We start from the raw sequence: 22,359 nt of genomic DNA, 5'->3' as shown, positions 1-22,359 counted from the left end.
AAATGTAATTTTGTTGTTGTTATTATTGTTGCACATGTGTGAAGAGCCTGTTGCCAGTGTGAAAAGATAGCTCGGTTGGGAAGACTCAGAGAATAGTACTGTATCAGCTTCAGTACAATGGCACCAAGCATCCAAACTGTCTTGACGTCTCAGCAACATGTGCATTGAAACTTCATAGAATTACTCACAAGTGCACGTCCCATTGACCAGGCTGCTGGACTCAAGTCAGTTAGTAAACGCAGCCTTTATGTCACCTGCCAAAAGAACCATGTTTGCCCTGTTTTGCGCAGCGCCTTGGGACGTCCTCCTGACGTGAAAGGCGCTTTATAAATGGAAGCTTGTTGTTGTTGTTGTTTTATTTATCAGATTCAGCCCTTAAAGTATTGTCACAAAACTGTGTGCATAGTACCTGGATATGTAAGGTTACTTCAGAATTTAGACCCGGTCAACAATCAAAGCATGAAATAGTGATACGAGACTTAGATTTTCCCAATTCCCACTTGGATTGAAATGCTGAATCTCCTGAATAGCAATGTTGGATTGGGAAACTAGAGCTACAGCATATACATCTCGTTAAGTGATGTGAGAATTTTACACTTGTAAGATCTGTATTTACATGACATTGTTTTTACACAGGCATTGACCTAAAGAGTTTTGTTTACTCATACAACTGCAGGTAATTTAATTTACACAGAAGGTTCATTGTAGCCTACATACGTTTGGCTGTAATCTGTTTCTTTTGGCAACACCTTGAAGCCAAAAAAACACCATGTAGAAGAAACAACATGGGACAATTAGGAGATTTTAAACATTTGTTTCCAGTAATTATTTTTTTAATTGAATGTTGTGTTTTCTCCAATCTGCTACTGCATAAAATTCTCTGACCTGGTATCAATTGTAGAACATAAAAAACAAATAATGCAAAATGCAATAACCGGAAAGGAACATTAAGCAACTTTTTAATTCCCTCCCAGCCATTGATCTGTGGATTTGAAAGGGGATATTTTCTTTCATTGTCTTCCTTTAGAATATTCAGTGTGTCTCGCTCGTAAAATGACCTTTGATATAATGCAAGTTTTGGATAGCTTCTAAGGCCAAGGACCACATTATAATAGGGTTTGCTCTACTTTGTGCAAAATGTGTCACAGGAGACTTATGGCTAAAGTAGACAGTTTTTAAGGATAAAGGAGGAAGGAGATAATTGGGTAATAAATTGGCTAAAAAATAGGAAACAAGATGTAGTGATGAATGGTTATTGTTGCAATGAGAGATGGCTGTGACCAGTTTAACATCCAGGGAATCAGGCAGGGATGTTAGACTGGTCACCTCCATTGGCTGCAATAATTATAAAAATCTTGAGATGTGTTAGAAGTTGAAAGTCTAATGTTTTGTTTATACCAATGGATATGCATATGCAGAGCGTTGTCACTTTTTTTTTCCATTTCATTAAAGAATCAGCAATTCAACCAGCATTTTTTAAAAACAAAGGGGTCATTGGATTGGCCAAAAGCTTTTAATACATCATTTCTGAATGATGTCCAAATTGATTCTCACCAAATGTGAATCCAATTCACATTTGGTTTGTAGTTGGTTTATAGTGAAACATCACTCTGACTAACATCTGGGTTTCTACATACTGCTAAGTAAACAGAGGCATTACCTTAGGTTTCGCACCGCCCGGGAATTGAACCCGAAGTCCTACGAGGCTCCACGTGGTTAATAGTCTTGGTTTATACAATTGAGCAGATTGATCACAGGCAGCCTCCTTTACTGAGAGATGTACAGTCATGCTTATTAATAATAAAATGATAAATTTAATTTCTAAATGAGAGCCTTGTAATTAACCATAGTGAATCAGAGGCAAGATCCATGCTCAATCGTTGACCAATTATTGAAGTGTTACCACTGTACAGGGAAGTGATTTCAAACACAAATCATATGTGAGTCTAGAAATTTATCAATAGGATACAAATCCAAGGAAACAATACCGAAACTACTTGATGTGTTTGTACCACTGAGAGCAAGAACTGCTGAGAGCAAAGTTGGTTACGGAACATTCGGATAGAGACTTACTGCATTCCAGTTTGGTTTTCTTCCACTTTTTGATCAGAGAGCAAACAACTACTGCAACACATGCTACAATAGTAAATGTGGATAGACTGAAAAATTTAAGAACTTGATTTGTTATCATGTTCTTGAATCAATCGGTCCATACTGCAGTATAGTATGTGCAATTGTTAAAGAATAAAATGTGCACAGTCTACTTTATAACATGCAGTCTACTTTGTAACAACCTTCAATGGAAACAATCTTAGGGGATAAATGCTATTGGGTCTAGATTTACTCTATTAAAGTAGCATTTTAGAATGTTCACATTCTAATTGTTGAACTCAGTCTAAACTTTGAAGTCAGTTTACTCCGGTTCTTAAAAAGAACTTACAGAAAACTGGCTTCATAATTAAAGTTGGATTTAATAATTTGCAAAATTCTGGATGTTCTGATACATTAGGTTAATATAAACCCAGGTGGAATTCATCCCCACTTGTGTTTTCTCTCAACATACCTGTACTAAAACGTTTCGTTTTTATTAATGGAGTGAGTTCCATGTTTTTTTTATCCCAGTAACTGCATGATGAATGCAATTAAACTCATATGCTGCAAATTACTAGACCATAATAAAAGATTTGATTCTTTATTTTATAATTAATTTGTTCAAATACTTTATTTTTTTTGGGGGGAGCACTTTAATATAAGAGAAGTGATCATGCTATTATCTGATTTAAACAATGTAAATTGCTTCACTTGATGATTTAGTGAGTTTAGTCAGTAAGCAACTGACCCAAGTACATGCTGAGTCAGCTAATCTCAGCTGAGAGGACAGTTGGGCACTATAATTGGTCCCATTGCTACTGATTACTTGTTCAGTCACCACTGCCATGATCTGACTTGGCTGCAATCTTTCTATTCCTGATTGAACACTCCACCGATATTTAACTGTTAAGACTCACACACAATGATCATTGTCAAGGTACCTGATGGTAACCATACCCCAATCCAAGTAAATAAAAGTCAGACATCTTCAGGAAAAGAAGGGGAATGAAAGATGAAACTCTACTTTTTAAAATAGCACGTTCATTTAATACAGAACAGCAATTAAAATATGGATTTTCACCCTAGGGCTTTTTATTTTAAAAAAGGCACTTACTATGAGTTCATAGGGATCAAGTAAATTCAAAAGGGTCAATCTTAGGCTGATCACTGATATATTGACCTGTTTCTTATGTCTTTGTAGTAGACATTAACGTCTAACTTATCAGATCCTGATATCCATTAGCTCAAGCTTTCCTTAATACAGTCAGCTTGGCTCAGTTGGTAGCATTCTCATCTCTGAGTTAGAAAGGCTGTGAGTTCAGACCTAAAATTGTGCCTTTGACCTCATAGTCTAGGCTAATGCCATTGCTATGCTGGGGGGAGAGGGTGCACTGGTTATTGCATAAGATACAGGATTAAATCCTTTGCTATCTTTTTGACCGTGATTACGGTCACCTCCCCACCCCGGTTCGGAGTCAGGCACAGTTAAGCGCCCTGAGATACTACACTGGGTGGAGAGGGCTATATACGTGCAAGTTGTTAAACTGAGATTATAATAAATTGGTTACTTAAAATCCACGACTGTTTGTGGGGCACTGTTGTGCACAATTGGCCTCTGCGTTTTGCCCACAAAACAATCAGACAATTCACTTTACAGTTTATTCTGTGAAGCGCTTTGAGACGTCTAGAAGACATAATAAGGCACTATATCAAAAAAACAAGGATTATTATAATCACTTTAAATTTAAAACATTTTTGGACACTCAATTCACGATTGTTTGTGGGACACTGCGTGCGCCATTGCTGCTACGTTTTGCCCACAAAATATTCAATTCCTTTTACAGTATATTCTGTGAAGTGTTTTGAGACGTCTCAAAGATGTGATAAGTCGCTATAACAAATGAAAGTATTATTATTATATACGTTAAACAACTCTGTTTTGCTTACCTTCTCCAGGGCTCAGTGACTTAACAAGTGATGTATTAGACTTCATTCACAGTGTGTGTCATGGAATCATTGATGTATAATGGAATAATATAATGCTTGATTTCATATAGTGCCTTTCATGCCAGGACATCTCAAAGTACTAGACAGGATTTACTGTAAAGTGTGGTGACTGTATATTGTAAACAAATTCAAGGCCAATTTGCCCACAGAAATGTCTCTCAAACAGCCATGAAGTGAATGACCAATTTTATTCTGGGGATTGTTGGCCAAGTGAAAGGTGCTGAGGTAGGTGTGGATACTGTAAAACATGTTGCCATTTCTTTGCTACTGTTGTGGAATGCCAGTTTTACATGTTGGCTGTTCGGTTATCTTGAATTAGAGTGAAGCTGTAACCCTATTACAAATCATATGCACAATATTACTGCAATCATAAAACTGCACATAAGATATCCTAGGAATTAATCACTAGTGTTAATGATCATCTAGAAAGGACCGTTTGACAGAATGCAAAGCTTTCTTGTCCCTGTAGGATTTTGATCATGTTTTGAAGTACATTTATGCCTGTCTAGATAATTTGTGCAATGCCACAAGTTAGAACTAGATGCACAAAATCCTCAGGAGAGTTGAGACTTCCTTCCCACACACAGAATCTTAAGACATTGATACCCTCTCTTCACTTCCAAGCCTCAAACCCTTCCAACATCTCAAGCACATAGTTCTCATGGGATCCTAGTGAAGCACTACATATCTCAGCATATCTTGCAAGATTCCCAAAATACGTGATCAGAATGGAGAATTTAGTTATCATTATACGATAACTCACTGCTTGTCGGCCTCCCCAACTCCTCCCTCCACGGGCTGCAGATCATCCAGAACTCTGCAGCCCGTGTCCTCTCCTGCACCAGGCTCTGTGACCCTATCACCCCCATCGTCGCCCGACTCCACTGGCTTCCCATCACACAGAGGATTCAGTTTAAGATCCTGGTCCTCACCTTCAAAGCCCTCCATAGTCTTGACTCCCCCATACCTCTCCGACCTCCTACCCCCCTACCACCCTGTTCGCTCCCTCCGCTCAGCGGGCTCTGGGCTGCTTCACGTCCCCCGCTTTGCTCACCCCACTATCGGCAGGCGGGCCTTCCGCCACTCTGCACCCACCCTCTGGAACTCCATCCCGCAGTCCCTCCGTCTCGCTCCCTCCCTCGCCACCTTCAAGACCCCCCTCTTCAACCGTGGTTTCGATCTCCCTGCTTCCCCCCTGCCCTCAGCTCGGGTCTGTAACTCTGTCTGTCCAGCACCTTGGGATGTCCTCCCAACGTGAAGAGCGCAATACAAATGTAATTTTGTTGTTGTTTTTATTGTTATCATTCAAATATAATGCAAGCCTTCAATTTTACCAGAAACATGGAATACAAAGTCACTGATACTTGTGAAAGCTTCCATTTGATCGGCAAGCAAACTCATTCATAGATAAATCATAGCCAATCTCACCTGCTTAATAGCAACAGGAATGTTTAATTATGGAGGAGCTGCTCATTGATTGTTGAGCATGTTGTATCTCTCAAGTGACTGAGAGCCTACCTTCACAATGCAGGATGAAATGCTGGTTACTCGGACTGAAGTCAGCACTGAAGTAGGTGCAGCTATCCTGCTTGAAGTTGCACGACAGGCACTGTCGGTGAAATGCTCCCACAGTGTGAACGCTGTTAAACAAAACAAGCATAGAAATGCAGAGCTAACAATGAGGAATACATTTTCTTTTGATGTTATACCACAACACATTTTGCTTGCACTGCGACAAATTGCCATATTTTCAGCTTCCCTCCAATTTTAAATGTATAAAGTCTCTTTCCCATACAGGAGCAGAGCTTGTGTTCTACACTGGAGAATGGTAGATGAAATTTAACAGGCCTGTATGAGATATACAGATTATTTTTTTACATATAATCATATTAATTGTAGTAAGAAAAACATAATTGATGTTGCATGAATTAACTCCTTAAAAACAGAATAAATATTCTTCTCCTTGGTTCCAGTACCACAGAAATCTTTGTATTCCATGGAGTTTTTGTTAACCTAAGGCTCCTAACCCTATATCCTCTCATACCAACCTCAGAGGCCAACCAGCTTCCGTACAACTGTACAAGAGGAAGCCAGACCAGAGAGGAGAAAATTGGAAAACATTATTTGCACACACTAACTGTGTTGTAAAAAAAATGAATTGGGCCCCAGCAGTGCAGAATTCCCATTATGAAACTCAACTCACTGACCACATTTTACACCAGCATAGATACTCACCCACAGCAATTGAATTATTCATTGGGAATAGAAATGGTGGTGATGAGTGCATTATTTATCAATCCACAACACAGTTTAGATTCAATAGCTCCTTTATCTCAAAGTTTCTCTTCCACACTCTGCCCAGTCCCTTTCCAGAATTCTTTTATGCTTCCTGCTTACTTCTCATTGTCAATGTCCAATTGCCAATGTAGCTTTAAAGCAACATGGAACAAGTGATTTGACTCTATAAGGTCCCTTTTACAATTAAATTGTTGCTTACCTGTACAACTGTCTTCCTCTTGGAGAATCTTCTGTACTCAGAAAATATCTAGCAAATAAGAACACATCAACAAACTGTAAGGTAACAGAGACAGTTTGAACATGTTTACATTCAACATAATTGCAATGGGAAACAGAATCTTTAGCAGTTAGAACATGGATTTAATATATGACAAGGAATACAATAAAGCTGGAGCTCCGCTCTCTGGTCTCACTATAGTTGAGAACCTGGGTAGGTGACCTACTCCCATGCTCTAATAATCTTGTTCATGGTTGGTTGTGGGGAAGTAAGACACTAACTTCAATGTAATATGAAACTCTGAAAGCTTACTGCTAGTATTTTGCATACTGTTATGTTTGACAAACATATATGTGAAATAGACTGGTACATGTGCGTCAGCATGTCAGCAGTCACTGGGTTTGAGTTAGTGAACTATTAAATCAAGAGCTGTGGGATTTTGATTGTTGCGTCTGATCTAAAAGGTTTGAAGGTGAATTTTAATACAAAAATATGTATAAAATATAAATTAGGCAGTCTTAGTTGTGCCATTCTTATAGTTTTGCAATATCAGACATGGTATTTTGTCATTTCCTATGTTTTTTGACAAAAAAACAAAGATGGGGTAGGAACAGCAAAATGTCAATAACTTTGTTAATTAGGGTCAAACTTGTCAGATACACTCTGCACTTTACTAATAAAGTAACGGATTCATACGACAGTGACATCAACACAGGTCAAAGGTCACAGAAAACATCAAAATCAGTATATAGCACTTTTATTATGTACTAGCTGTACCCGTTGCAGCTTTGCTTGCGACCAAAGGATCCAATATGGAATGTAGATTGACACACAGACAGACATTTAATTTAGACATTATACTCAGCTGGGAGGAATCTTTTAATATATTTTCTCTCAGAGTCTCTCTGGCTCTCTTTCTCAGTCTCTCTCTCAAAGGGATCCATTGTAGTCTGTATACCTCTAATACATTTTTTCAAGTCCAAGTTATCTCGCAATATTCAATAGTCCTTTCTTTCTCGGCCAGCTTCCTCTCTTATTGTCCATATCTGCTTTTGACAAAAGATGCCCAACTACTGTGCTGCGCATTGATCGTGTAATTATCCAGCGCTTGCTGAAACCATACTGACGAAATGCAGCAATTCCAGTTAGTCAAGATGCTGCATCAGAACTTACATTTTACTCCAGTGTGAGATTAACTGGATCTCTAGCAAATGAATTGTTGATTGTTAAAACACCACTGTCCAAGGTTTCTCTTATACCTGGATGTGTGTTGTCAATATTCAACAAGTTGAGGTGGAGGGACAATATAGATTTGTTTCAGGCTGTTTCAACTTGTCCAGAATAGTAAAACCAGAGGACTCGGCCTGCAATTGAAGGGGGTGAAATTCAGAACAAATTTATGCAAACACTATTTCAGTGAACGAATAATGAACCTGTAGAACAGGCTCCCAAGGGAGATGGTTGAAGCAGGAAGTGTTGATTTTTTCAAACACCAATTAGATAGTTTTGTTTTAGGAAATAACATTATGGGATATAGTATACAGGTAGCTTCTGACATATGTGCATGTGATCGCCAGGAACATGGAAGACGAACTAGATGGACCTCGGTCTTTTTTTGTTTAACATTTCTTATGTTCTTATTAACACTTGCTATGTATGTGTGCATGCAGCTATATATTTTACATAAATTATAATTTACATGTGATTGAACTAAAAATGTAGAAATTATAAATGCTTTTCTACCCCAACCCCCTATTCTGAGATATATCTTTGTAGTGTAAATAAGGCATAATTCATCGACAGATTTTGCAAAATTGTACAGGATGGTACAACTAAGTCTGCCTAAATTATTTTCTTCGCTTTTTTGTATTAAAATCCATCTTCAAACCTTCTGCATCAGACAGAACAATAAAAAAAATGTAGCTCTTGAACTATATATAAAGAGTCAATCACGCCTATGGTATCTTACTGCCTAGCTAATACAACATAACATACCCGGAAGGAGGGTGGACAGTAGTCTCACAAGAAAAAATAGAGCCCAAAATACAATAATAAACCCTCAACTCCCAGCAAAGTAGCTTTTAAAGAGTTTGGGTTGGGAAAATGGATTATTTTAGATCTCGCTTTTGTTATTTCTGGATTTGTTTATTTATTTTGAAGATTCGCACTTGAGTCTAAATACACAGCAAGGGATTATCATGCTGGAATAATTATAGTTCGAGTTTCACTTGTATATTTGAATAGATTTCAGACTTGAATTAACAATTAATTGGAAATTTCCTAGCTGCAATTGCATGCATTTTCACCTACTGAGCTGAATTAATAGATGAAGCAGCAATAAGTGAATAGAAGTAAATTAAGACTGAGCAGAAGAAGATTTGCATTTAGTGATTTACATATAAGTGTTTTTCATTATACACCGTCATCATTTATACTGAAATTTATATTTACACACACACATGAAAAGAGAGGGGGTAATATAGTGGAAAAACTAAAATTGGTTTACTTACACTTAAAGAAATAATGATAGACCAGCAAAAGCCTTAATATATTTCATTTATTATATTGAACCTGACAATTAAAATTCTATGTCTGATAAATTAAATGTAGATTGTAAACTTTTGTGAGGCATGTAATGGTGCAATACACTAAACTTTTCAGACACAGCAGGCTTTGATTGTCATTTTAAATATTATTGTAAGAGGAATTTGGAATATAATGATGAAGGGTACTTTAAAACTTCCTGTTATTTTTGTTATGTATAGAACTATGGATGCCATAAAAAGGAATGAGATTAAACAGAAGGGCTGTTAAATAGGACATTTATTCCAGTGCAGAATAACATATTTCTCTCATAGCTTGTACACCCATATGTGTGGTCTAAACTAATTCCAAATTTTGTAATTAGAGATTATGAAACATTGTTGGCATAATATTGAGCTTAATTTTGTGAAAATGAAACATGGGAATACTCTTTTAAAAATACACAACTATTTAGTTATTTTTAAATGAATTGAATAATTTGGAATTTTATTCTCTTTGTCCAGAAAAACAGTTACTACACTTCAGAGTAATACTTGAGTGCTTTGAGATACATCAATATGATAAGGTGCTATGTAAAAAAAATGTTTTTATTATGTATAACAGGAGACATCTTTTGAAGAGGCTAATCTTTGACAGTATTGTCCTTATGCTAATAAACATTGTACTCACATCTTCTGATGGACTTCATCATACCCCAGGATACAGGTGACTTCCCAGTTTCCTGATGTCAGGTGTCGTACGCTGCTCAGTTCAGTTTTAGGCTGTAGATTTCAGTCGGAGATATTATTAATGGAAAACCCGTGCTTGGAAGAGCAAAGCATCTTCAGATGCATTTACATCAGCAGACTGATTGCTGACATTCTTGACATTGCAGTGTTGAAAGGAAATTAACATGCAGTTTAACATAAACTACATTCAGCAGCCAAACTGCAAGACCTCTTCACAATTTTTTGCCAACTAATAGAGCTTTTGACAGCAGGCATGTTTCATTTTTTCCGAAATCTTTTTTTTTCTTTTGTGCTTGAAATAATTGAGGTGAATTTATAGGGAATAGCATTTTTTTTCATTTTGCACCTAGTGCATTTCTTGTAGCATCTCAGGACCTCAAATAAAATTAATTCTGCACTGTGCATGTACACTTTTGCAAACCTACGCGTACAAAACCAAATACATTGTCTTACGGCTTAGACCATTAGAAATTTCAGGCCTCAAGTCCGTAACTTGTTCACTAAAATTAATAAGCATCTGAAAGGCTCAATGGACTGCTCAGGAATTTTTTAAACTCAGTGTTGTACAGCAGCTTTTGTTTCGTGATTCGATTATAAAATCACTTTCTGGAGGAAGCTTCCAAACTAAATCAATGCCAGTTTAGCTGCAGTTGTACAGGGTGACCAAAAAGTCGTGATACCATTACAATGTCTAATAAGTCTTAAAGAAATTATGATTTTTTTAGATAATAGGGTAGGTGAAAAATAATTTTGGTCACCTTGTACTTCATGCCACATTCATTTAGACACAGAAACTACAGTGAATTCAATACAAACTGTGAGTATGATTGAGACATGAATATGTATCAGAAACCCCCCCCACAATTGCTGAACTCAGTGTTTAGTGATCCCAGCTATTTTTTTTAAAAACTGGTTGTAGTCATTTGGAAATAGTCATTATTCGAGTACAATAAATTATACCCAGCGACTCCCAGGAACAATAGACTATTTTGACATAAAAAATTGTCCATATGTGCAAGATGGTGGATGATAAACTGTGCACAGATACAGCAATAAATCTTTTACACACGACCATGGAATAATACTGAATACTAATTTCAGGAGTGATCAATTCTGAGATGAGTGCACAGGAAACATATAGTATGAGCGCAAGTATATTCACTGTTTCAATGTTGTGTAACAGTATTCGAGTCCATAACAATCATAGTAATGTAATAATTAATCCAGAAAAGGTCAATACTGCAGTTTAAAATAAAATGCTAAGGATTTTACAAATTCTAATTAAAACTGATGTCCAAAACAATGGTGACTTAATAATTATAATAATATTATAATATAGTAATACTTGCATTTGATATAGTGTCTTATGTCAAAAAGTGCTTCAGAGTTTTCTCTAATCTAGAGTGACTGCATTTGTAGGTCAATGCAACAGCCATTTTGCACACAGCAATGTCCCACAAATAGCCATGAAGCGAATGACCAATGTTGTATCTTGAGGTAGTGGAGGCCAGGGTACCAGGTGAAACTCCCTTCACTTTTCGAATTGTACCATGGAATCTTTAATGTCCATCTGAACAGGCAGGCAGGACCTCAGTTTAACATTATATTCGGAGGATAGCACCTCCAACAATCCCCCACCATTGCATTAGAGTGGAAGGCTAAACTCCATACATGGGTCTTGAACCCACAACCTCTAAAAAAAAAGAGTTGGAATTCAGTGGTCTCTGATATTTTTTTCTTTCTATATTTGTTGTGTCTCTGAGATTCTGAGCCTTGTGGTGGTTTGCCAAGGTATTATTCTCCTTTTGTCAGGAATTCTGTTCTTCACATATTCACAAAGACAAATGAATATGTGGTGATTCACAGCAGCACTGAAATGGGAAATGAATTGCATCAGCCTTGTGCTGCTGACTCGAATATGGTGATATATTAACTACAGTTTAATTCACCCATATGAACAATTGATAAGGAAACAAATTTGCTGAATGAAATGAATGCAAAAAAGTCATTTAAATTTACCATGTTTGCTCCTCTTGAAAGAACATTTTTCGTTTTGCAAATTCATAATAAATTACTTTTCCTCTCTTTTTATTTAATGTGCACCTTTATAATAATAACAATCCTTGCATTTGATATTGTGCCATTTCAGGTCTTCAAGACGTCTCAAAGCGCTTCACAGAATATACTGTAAAGTGAATTGACTGTATATTTTGTGGGTGAAATGCGGCAGCCAATTGCGCACAGCAGTGTCCCACAAACAGTCGTGGTTTGAAGTGACCAATTTATAATTTTTTTTTGAAGGAATTATTACCCCCGGAAAAGCGATCTGCCAATCGACTAACAACCAGGTGACGTGATAAGGCGCTCTATCAAATGCAAGGATTATTATTATACTAATATCAAAGTATTTGTTAAATGACCAGGTAAGGAGTTCTTCCATGAAATTGCAGATTTATTTTATAAGCAATAAACAGGACCATTGTTATCTGAACTCTTGAGTAAACGCCTCATAACTTTAAAGGAAGATCTTGCTTAATGTGACTGGGGCTCATCTAATGGCTGGAGACTACAAAGAGTTTAGTTGGTAATAATCTTGTTACACTCCAGAAATCTGACAGCTTTTTATGATAACAAAGCAATGCAGAAATATGAAAAATATGATAAAGTGTGTAAATACTGACGATCATCCTATTCTGATGTTTCTGCATCATTCCACTAGAAAAGAAACTATTTAGAAATTGAATACTTTTTACTTCTCTGCAGCATCACAATTCTCAAGAGCCACATTTCATTCCGTGTCGCTTTCTTTTATTAAACACACCATCCAGCTGGCAAATTGCTTCTTCTTTGTGTATTATTAATTTTCTGATCCCTAACATTCAGACAGGGGCACTCAGCTACAATGGAGCAGTCCCAAAATCAAGACGATCATCCTCAGTAGAAAGAGCATCTACAAAGTCAGCTCCATAAGCACTGTCCTCTGTGTTTTCATATGTAATTTAAAGTAATTTTTGGAGAGTTTAAAACTGATTTGTTCTAGGCAAGATATTTTTCAATTTTGTCTGCAATAATTCAAAAGCACACAGTATTTATGGTTAAAGTTGTTGAGTCACTGACTCACAATGGTGCAGATCTCAGGTTTGCAGTGACTTTACACTCAATACCCCCTCAATTAAGGAGGGGGTATTGTTGATGTAAGATAACAATGGTTATCTTACATCAACAAGAAGCATTTACTGGTTGAAGCTCAAAATGTAGAACTCTTCAGTAGGCATCCCACTTTTTAAATGTATAAGATGATTTTCAAGAACAATTTACTATCTTAAAGTAGAGGTAAATATGTCCCCGTAATGTGAAAAAAGCTTTTATTTTAAATTGCTGTTTACCCTAAAAACAAGTCAGTTTTCTACAAATGCTAACGTTTCCTTAACAAAGCATAAACCTGGCCTATCCTCTGCACTTTGGATGATGTATTTAAGGCATGCCCAGAATAGGTAAAACAGTAGTTAATGGGAATTTTTCAAAGCCAATGTAACATTGATAATATCACATTTAGAGTGATATTCCTTAAATTAATGCTTTAAATTTTTTGAATAAGTTGGACAGGGCTAAAATAACATGTTCGGACTGAAAATCAAATAGTCTCAAGATGCATCCCATTAGCTCAATTGATAACAGCTTTATATTGACTAAATATTTTCAATGAACGATAATCATACCCAAAACCTGTTCTGTTGTTACCTTTGCTAATGGATGCTTAATTGTGTATATTTTGAGGGCCTATTCCAACATGAACAGTGTTCCAAATTAAAATCCATCTGTTACTTCTTAATGAATATTGAACTTCATTTAATGTAATTTAAACAAGTCAGTTTGAAATAAATAAATCTCTTTTTAAATTGATCAGCCAGCCATGCAGCTTGGTGTTATTAGCCAATGTTATAACATTGCTGGAACGACTGCACTCTGCATGCTTATGAATAGTGTGAGTGAATAGGATAAAGAGCAGAGGACCTGCAACATATGCTTCTTATACTCTTGAAGCCACTTTCCGCAGACAGTGCTTTTTCCATTGATCATTATCTTCTGTCAAACCGATTTCCAATCTAGCTAGCTAATTTGCCATTAACTGTAAGAATTATAATCTTCTTTAAACACTTCACTTGCAACATTTTGATTAAATCCCTTTGGAAAGTTCTAAGTAGATTATAACCACTGGATAGCCCTTGTCCGCAAATTTAGTTCCATCCTTAATGGATTTCATTTGATTTGTGCATCATGATCTATTGCTTTTTCAGCTATACTAACTAGAGCTTATCGCCTCTGTGCTCTTTAAACGAATACTGATAATTCCCTGTAAAATGGACTTGAGTTTTTTCTGCACCATCAATCTTAGACAAACTGGTTTACAAATCCCAGATTCATGAATGGCCTGTGAACTTAAGCATAAAATCCTTTAGCCCTTAGGTACAAAAATAATAATCCTTACTTTTTTGATATAGCGTCTTATAGATAACTATTTGGGGAGGACATGTTTGCAGGGCTATGGGGAGAGAGCAGGGGTGTGGAATTGAATTGGTTAGCTCTTTTCAAAGAGTCGGCACAGACACGATGGGCCGAATGGACTCCTTCTGTGCTGTATAATTCTGTAATTCTATGATCACGTCTTTGCAACTTCTCAACACATGTATCAACATTTTTCAATGCGATTTACATAACTACTATTTACAAAAAATGTCACAATGCAAACAGTGCAGTTTTAGAAAGCCTATTTGGTTTTCCTGAAGTAACCCTTTAACAGAGTTAGTAATCAGGATTGGGCATCTATGAGGATGACACCCAAATCTGCTTTTCCTCCAGCTGCAACTCCCAACATTGATGTCCTGTCAGCTTGTTTGAAGGACATCAATCCCTGGATGAGTGCAAAATTCCTACAGCTGAATGTCGACAAGACGGAAGCCATGTTTGTCCCTCGTGCCATCCGTTCCACCAATGGTAGCCATGCCTTCAGTCACTACATCCCGAAACTCTGGAACTCTCTCCCTCAATCCCTCCACCTTGTTCACTCCCTCCCTACCTTCAAATCCCGCCTAAAGACCTTCCTGTTGTATCATGCTTAGAGTCACCTTCCCTCTCCCTCTGGCTCGACCATTATGAATCGCTCTGGGACAGTGATAACCAGCAATTGTTATTTTATGTTATCATCCTTTCATCTAATACCAATCAAAACTAGGGAGAAGGGAGGCTTATGAGGCACGGACTAGTTGGGCCAAATGGCCTGTTTCTGTGCTGCTATGTAATTCTATGCAAAACACATATAACAAGAATAAATGTGAACTAATTGGTATTCTGAAAATATTACATCTCTTGCAATTAATTAATCAGGAAGAAGCTGATGTGACCAGAGAAAAAAATACCATCTGGAAACCTGTCATCTATATTTTGTGTTGTGTTCACAGCAAACTCATCATGTTGTAAGTATGAGGTCCAGCCTGTAGTGTCTCACCTGAAGAGTGAACATGGCAATGTGATGAAATTCTCCACGACCACCTTGTTTTACGGGTACAGTCATAAAGAATTTACTGCCATCCTTTGAGAATATTGGCTTCTCATCCTGAAAATACAAGAAATGAGGCAATAATATTATTGAAAAATACAAGGAATTAAATCATTCAATGAGGCCCAAGACCTCAAAAGTGATTTATATTTCTAAAATGAGCACTGTGCTACAATGCGGCCATTATTTATTATCCTTTAAGTCCAACAGACAGGACAAGGTTAATGTCATGGCAAGTGTTACATTTTTCAACAAACTACATGAAAACAGCTGATCCTATTTATAACGTATTTTCCTGCTGTTTGACCTTCTGAGTACACTTTAACAGCATCACAATTCATGTCTACAGAGTTTATAGGTTTAACTTCCCATTAAAAGCATATACATTTTAAAAAGACACAAATATATAAATTGTTATTCACTGATATTCTAATGATATCAGGAATATACTTACTACAAACCTGTTTCAGCATGTTTACCAATACCCTTGTCAAATATTTACATTAAACGTATGAGGAATAGTGTATAACTCCATTTAGTGTGGATCTGCAGGGTGAATAAGGGACCAAGTCATATGTGCAAATATATTAATACCAAGTAGGGAGCATAAGTAACTTAATGATACACCTCCTGTGTATTGATCAAGTTTTGCAATATTTCTTTTATTCACAGGAAATGGATCTTATTTCTAAAGAAATTGTCAGCATCATGTCAGTATGAGCTGACTACATGGTCGTACAGACATTTTACACAGTCTAATCCATTTAAGTGTCAACTGAAGTCAGTTCTGTTCGGCGTACATTAACAAAGGCCTTTTTTTGGTTTATGTGAACAGGGCTCCACAGTCCAGTTGTCAGCACTGCAGATGCTAATCCTATTAGTTATTCACTTGGCTGCCGGTCTAGGCAGTGTGAATATCATTGTGTAAGCTCTTTAAAGAAATGCTTGTTTATCCCGTCATTGTAAACGTGAAATAGCATGAAATATCTTTTGTATATCCCACCTGACAAATGCAGAAAAAAATTAACTCATATACCCACAGGTGGAGAAAACTGTAACTAAGAACAACTGGGTAGATTATATCAGAGATGAATAATTACAAGAACATTATTGCCACTCTACCATTGTCAGCCCCAGGGTATATGATACAGAGATAAAAACAGAAGTTTGCTGGGAACACTGAATTATAGAGTCATTGTAGTGTCATGATTTTTATTTGAGATTTCAGATTAAGCCCTCTGAGACACTACCCTGTGTGGACGGCGTTATATCAATACAAGTTGTTGTTTCAGATTTCCAGCATCTGCAGTACTTTGCCTTTTGGTTATATGATACAGATCCTGAGAACAGTTTGGTATAATTAATGTAAAATGTATGTACTATTGGCATCTATGCAGGATTAATAAGGAATCAGAATCCCGCTAATTGGGACTCATTTTGGTAACTGGGAATCTGTCTCAGCAACCAGTGGGGACTCTGTTCCAATAAGATCTGCTTCTGAAGTGGAGTCAGAGATTGGCTGGATTTCTATCTGGATTTCTTGTTCTATTGACCTCAATATACGATATTCCCCATCATTTAGCTAAATTCCTCTTTCTGCATCATGTGATATGATAGTGTAGGTGGCAAACCAGATGCTCTGATTGTAAAAGACTGCCTGCCATCTGTGGAACATCTCCACTGACTGAGAATAGAAAAATCAAAATTATAACTAGCAAAAAGGTGTAAAATTATTCATTTTACATATGTCATAAAGAACACCACACTCGACGAGTGTTGCAAAGCAATAACATAGATCAGGTCTCAGACTACATAATTAATTTGTTCAGTCTTCACTTTCTGGGTTGTGAATCAATTCAACTTCCTGATGTGTTCCTGCCTGCACATTATCCTTACTATAAACATGTGAGTTAAAAACTCAAAGTGTCTCAAAACATTTTGCACTAATGATTGTCAAATGTGGTGAATGTTTTTGTAGGCAAATGCAGTGACCAATTTGCAGATAGCAAAGCAAGGCCCCACAAACAGCCATGAAAAAATTACAAATTTATCTGTAGGATTGCTGGCCAGATCTTTTTTGTTGTACATTATAATCACACTTTTTTAAGACAATCTAATGAATAAATCAACATTACAGTAAAGATTTGGTTACCAGCATGACAATTATCCATATTTCCATTTATCCGCATGCAGCCCTGATGATGCAGAAGTAGACATGGAGCTGTGATGCTGGCAGAAAAATATCCTATTGAGGACAGGTGTAAAGTTGCACATATATTTGCTAAGTATATCATCTAATAGCTCTGTGCAGCTTCAAGTAAGTATGTGCAAGTGCACATGTATACAATTGACTTACACATGTACACAATAGAATTTCCCCCTGAGAGTGGAAATCAGTATGACAAAGGTGTGGTGCAGCACTTTTATAGGATTAGGGTCAGAAAGAGTTAGAGAAAGAAGGAGGCAGAGAGAGAAAAGAGTAGATTAGCAGATTAGCTAAGAGAGTGAAGGGCTTGTAATACGGTACTGCAATGACAGTATAACTCAGTAGAATTTCCGATTAATATTCTAGCCAATTTGTATTTTGCATGATGTTTAATTATCTTCACTCCACGCTTATCTGCAGGGAGGGATTGATCCCAATCAGTGTGGATAATCGGCTCTCTACTGTATAACTGTTTAAGATTTTGTGATCAGTCCAACTGTTTTCTTACAGCTTTTTCTTACCTGCTTAGAAAGCCAGAGATGAGACACTGCTTCATGTTTCTAAAATAGCAACACACAAAAAGTGAGAAGTATATAGCCTTGCAAGCATGAGATGATCCTATAATGAATTGAAAAATTATTTCATTCTATAACAGCCACTGGGTCTTGAAAAGTCTGAACAATGCTGTCAATTTATATATTTCTACAGAATCATTTAATTTCGGATGTTCAGAATTACATAGTTATCACTGAAGGATATGAAACTGCAAGAAAAGACTAATTTTTATTCTTTGTTCTAGGCGACAGCTCAACTGTGTCACACAGGCTTCACTCTGGTCTGCCACTAGCCTAATTGTTAATTCATTTCCAATGACACTAACAGTTCATACGACTATGATTTACAAAGACTTGACAGAAGGAATTGACAGTCACATATATTATATATATATATAAATAATATATATATACACACCAAGTATCAATTCTGATCAGGAAAATTAACTGGAAGCTCCTTTCTCAGAAAGATATGATAATAAAAGTTTTTTTTGGCACAGTTGACTTCAGATAAATGTAAGTTTGATCTGAACATAATCCCAACAGAAGTGCAAATTTCTATTCAAATTCATCAGCGTTACAGTGACATCTCTGGCATAAATGGAACAAGGGATTTTTTTATATGGATGCTATTTGTATTTTTACATTGGTTAATATATATTTTTTTGTCCGCCAGGTTTCTGACACATACGGAAACGCATCACCATGATTAAGAGTATCCAAACCAAGCTGAGATTTCCATGCATCCCACCTACATATGGAGATCCTAGAGATAGATTGTTGGAATGGAATGCGCACTCTCTACCTGGAGGGATGCTTCTGGAGAGTATTAGGCGCAGGTTGGCAAGAGCCAAGGCTTGGGGATCCCAGAGTGTGCGTTGGGGTAACTGCTGTATATGTATGGAGTCTAACCAGCTAAAACCGCATAGATTGCCATTGATATTGTTGTCTGGCAATATTTCCCATTGCTTATCCAGCTAGGATCATTCTGCCCTTTAGGGCTTTGGCTTGCAGAGTTAACAGGAGCTGAGTAGGATGACTCCCTGCCCCCAGTTATTATAAAATACATATGCAGAATATCAATGCATTCTGAATTTTTGAACAATTTTGTACCCTATTTATATTACTAGAAACGTTTTAACTTTAAGCAGTAAGATGATTTTGAGAAAGAAACAGGATTTATATTTGCCATTGTCCTGGAGCTGAGGGAATCTTTGTCAATCAGCACTGGAGGCTGGTCAGTTTTTAATATTATTAAATCTAACTGGGAGTGAGACAGACTTTCAAATGATTTAAAAAATAGATCCTTAACGTTTGGGGACCATTTTGAGCATTTTTGAAAGCCGCATTATTAGGATTTCTAACTCTTATGATATTTTCAAGTTATAATAATCTTCGCATTTGATATAACATTTTATCACGTCTTTGAGACGTCTCAAAACGCTTCACAGAATATACTGTGGTCGAAACGCGGCAGCCACTTGCGCGCAGCAGTGTCCCACAAACTATCGTGGATTGAGGGACCAAATTATTATTATTTTTTGTTGAAGGGTTTATTACCCCCAGAAAAGCGATCCATCAATCAGCTAACAACCAGGTTCCTACTTACCGCTAGGTAAACAGAGGCATGTGGAGTAAGGAAACCCAACGTTTCACCCTTCCCGGAAATCAAACCCAGCTCCTCTCACTTGCGAGGCGAGTGCTCTAACCACTGAGCTGCAGGACTCCATAGTTAAACATTTATCTAAGTCAGTTTACTTCAGATCAGAGCGTGGGATCTAATTTATGGATTAAAAAGCCCATGTGCAAAATGTGCAGATTGGGTTAACCACGAGCAAATGGTGGCATTAGTTATACAATGAATAATCAATGTAAGAGTGTAAGAGTTACTGAATTTGTTTACACATGGATAGCCTGATCCAGTAAAAGTTTCCGTGGTTGGCCAAATCCACACATTTTGCAAATGGTTAACCTGTAAATTAGATCTCAAAGGGGATAAATTTACACTGCTTAAAATAAGCCTTGTTGTGCAGTATATAAAATATATCAACATTTTATGATATTAGAATGTAAATTGTGTTTTAAATTGGTTTTCAGTGGAAATTCATCACAACTGAACTGTTATCAATTTGGAGTCCTGTAAGCTCAATGGTTAGAGCACTCACCTCCCAAGCGAGAGATCTGGGTTCTATTCCCGGCAGGGTGATATGTTGGGCAAGTTTTCTTATTCCACACGCCTCTGTTTACCTAGCAGCAAGTAGGAACCCAGTTGTTAGTCGATTGATGGATCACTCTTCCGGGGATAGCAATCCCTAACCCCCCCCCACAAAAAACAATAATAATTTGGTCGCTCAATGCACGACTGTTTGTGGGACACCTCTGTGCACAATTGGCTGCCGCGTTTCACCCACAAATACAGTCAATTCACTTTACAGTATATTCTTAGAAACGCTTTGAGATGTCTAGAAGATGTGAAAAACGCTGTATTAAATGCAAGGATTATTATTAATTCAGTGCATTATCTGGAAAATTTGAAACAGAAAAAAGCATTAAGCTTGTGCATATGTTGCATAACTATGGAACAAGAACAGGGATTTATGGATAAGAATTTTTTTCTGCTAGGGAGCTGTACAAAGTGGATTCACAGCACTTCCACTTTCTGACCTTCAGTTGATAACTTAATGCTGTTGTCAATATATTTAAAACATTTTTTAATAGAAGCCTCTACTGACAAAGTCAATCTTAACCTTGAGATAGAATTCCAACTCAAATAAAATAGCTCATTCATAATACCTTAGGCCTGAAAGATTGCACATATTGCCTCTGTAAAGGTTTAACATGCTTTCAGTATATGTGAAACCAACTGGATTGAATTATTTCTCTGCAGCCATGTATAATGTGCATCCAGAACATTAGGGCATTTTTTGGGACAAAATGTAGTTGAAATCATTTACTAGGTTTGGGATTATTTGAATATCTCCTAATATTCCCAAATTTGTTGCTGATTCGAATGTCTCTGGCATCTTATTTATGGATTTATCAAAATTAAACTGCACAAATCCTACCTTAGAACATGCACCAGTTGTAATTTCACATGTGGTAAGAATGGAAATATTCTGAGGTCTGTTCAGCCAGTTTACCACAGTCTTTGTGTTGCTGACCCACTTTACCATTGTGATATAATATTCCCTCGTTAAAAAAAGAAAAAAATATTATAGAATCAGTAAAATTACTTCCTTACGTAAACTGCATAAAAATTATAACAGGTGAAACTACAAAGGAAAAACATAACATCCCTGTTATCAAGTATTATCAATCAGTTACCCTATTAAACCAACAAAATATAAATATATGGTCAGTCACTATAAAAGAACCATTTAAATGCATATTTTACAATAATCTTCTTCCTTAATTGGCTTGTAAAATGTATCAATATTTTGTTTAAGTTTTAGAATGTGTAACCGCATTATCAATAGCCATCTCACAAGAAATCATTCTATTTCATTTTTGCACTCTTACATCCAAAAGAGAGCGACAATGAGCCTTGTCTTGTCTTACTTGGATTTGAAGTTCTCTGGTGGCATGAGTTCCAGGGTATGTGTTGGTCCATAAAGATTCACTACATACAGCTTGACTGTTGGGTTGACTTGGCCTGCCTGATATACAACAAGGTAAAAATATGCTCAGCTACAAACAATAGTAATATCAGTTAAACACAGCAACAACAGGAATAGGAACTTGCTATTCAGCCCATAGAGCCTCTCTCACCAATTTATTAGATCCCAATGCCTTGCCTCCCCACCTATCATTTAATACCTCAACTACCCAAGTATCTATCTCTCTCTCTTGTAAACAACTCCACTGATTCCGGCTCTACAGCTTTCTGGTACAGAACATCGCACATCTTCACAACTGAATTTCAGTGATATCTTACCTAATTACATTTTAACCCCTGAAGATAAAGGGACAGTATTAATGCTCCAAAATGATTGATCAATCTTTTAAGCACTACCGATTTGGGCTTACGTGATTGTCAGGATTATAGGTTAGAATTCTATTGTTCTGAACCTGAGCAAATGACCCAGGAAGAATCAGGTTACAGCTGACTGGAGTCACAGTCAGCCAATCACATGCTCTCGACACTCTCTGGACTTCAG

General features: G+C 36.9%; 1 protein-coding gene across 1 annotated transcript in view; it reads right to left on the bottom strand.

Annotated features, from left to right (window-relative positions):
• The window catches only part of LOC103180371 (inactive dipeptidyl peptidase 10), a 329,145-nt gene that overhangs the window by 35,351 nt on the left and 271,435 nt on the right, over positions 1-22,359 (bottom strand). Inside the window, 7 exon segments of the mRNA XM_007896177.2 lie at positions 5,617-5,738; positions 6,596-6,643; positions 9,827-9,918; positions 15,392-15,499; positions 18,170-18,208; positions 21,268-21,391; positions 21,761-21,858. Coding sequence (XP_007894368.2) covers positions 5,617-5,738; positions 6,596-6,643; positions 9,827-9,918; positions 15,392-15,499; positions 18,170-18,208; positions 21,268-21,391; positions 21,761-21,858 — 631 coding nt within the window.

This window comes from Callorhinchus milii, unplaced genomic scaffold, assembly GCF_018977255.1.
Source record: "Callorhinchus milii isolate IMCB2004 unplaced genomic scaffold, IMCB_Cmil_1.0 Scaffold6, whole genome shotgun sequence".
Classification (NCBI taxonomy): Eukaryota; Metazoa; Chordata; class Chondrichthyes; order Chimaeriformes; family Callorhinchidae; genus Callorhinchus; species Callorhinchus milii.
This window is presented reverse-complemented; position numbering and strand designations above follow the sequence as displayed.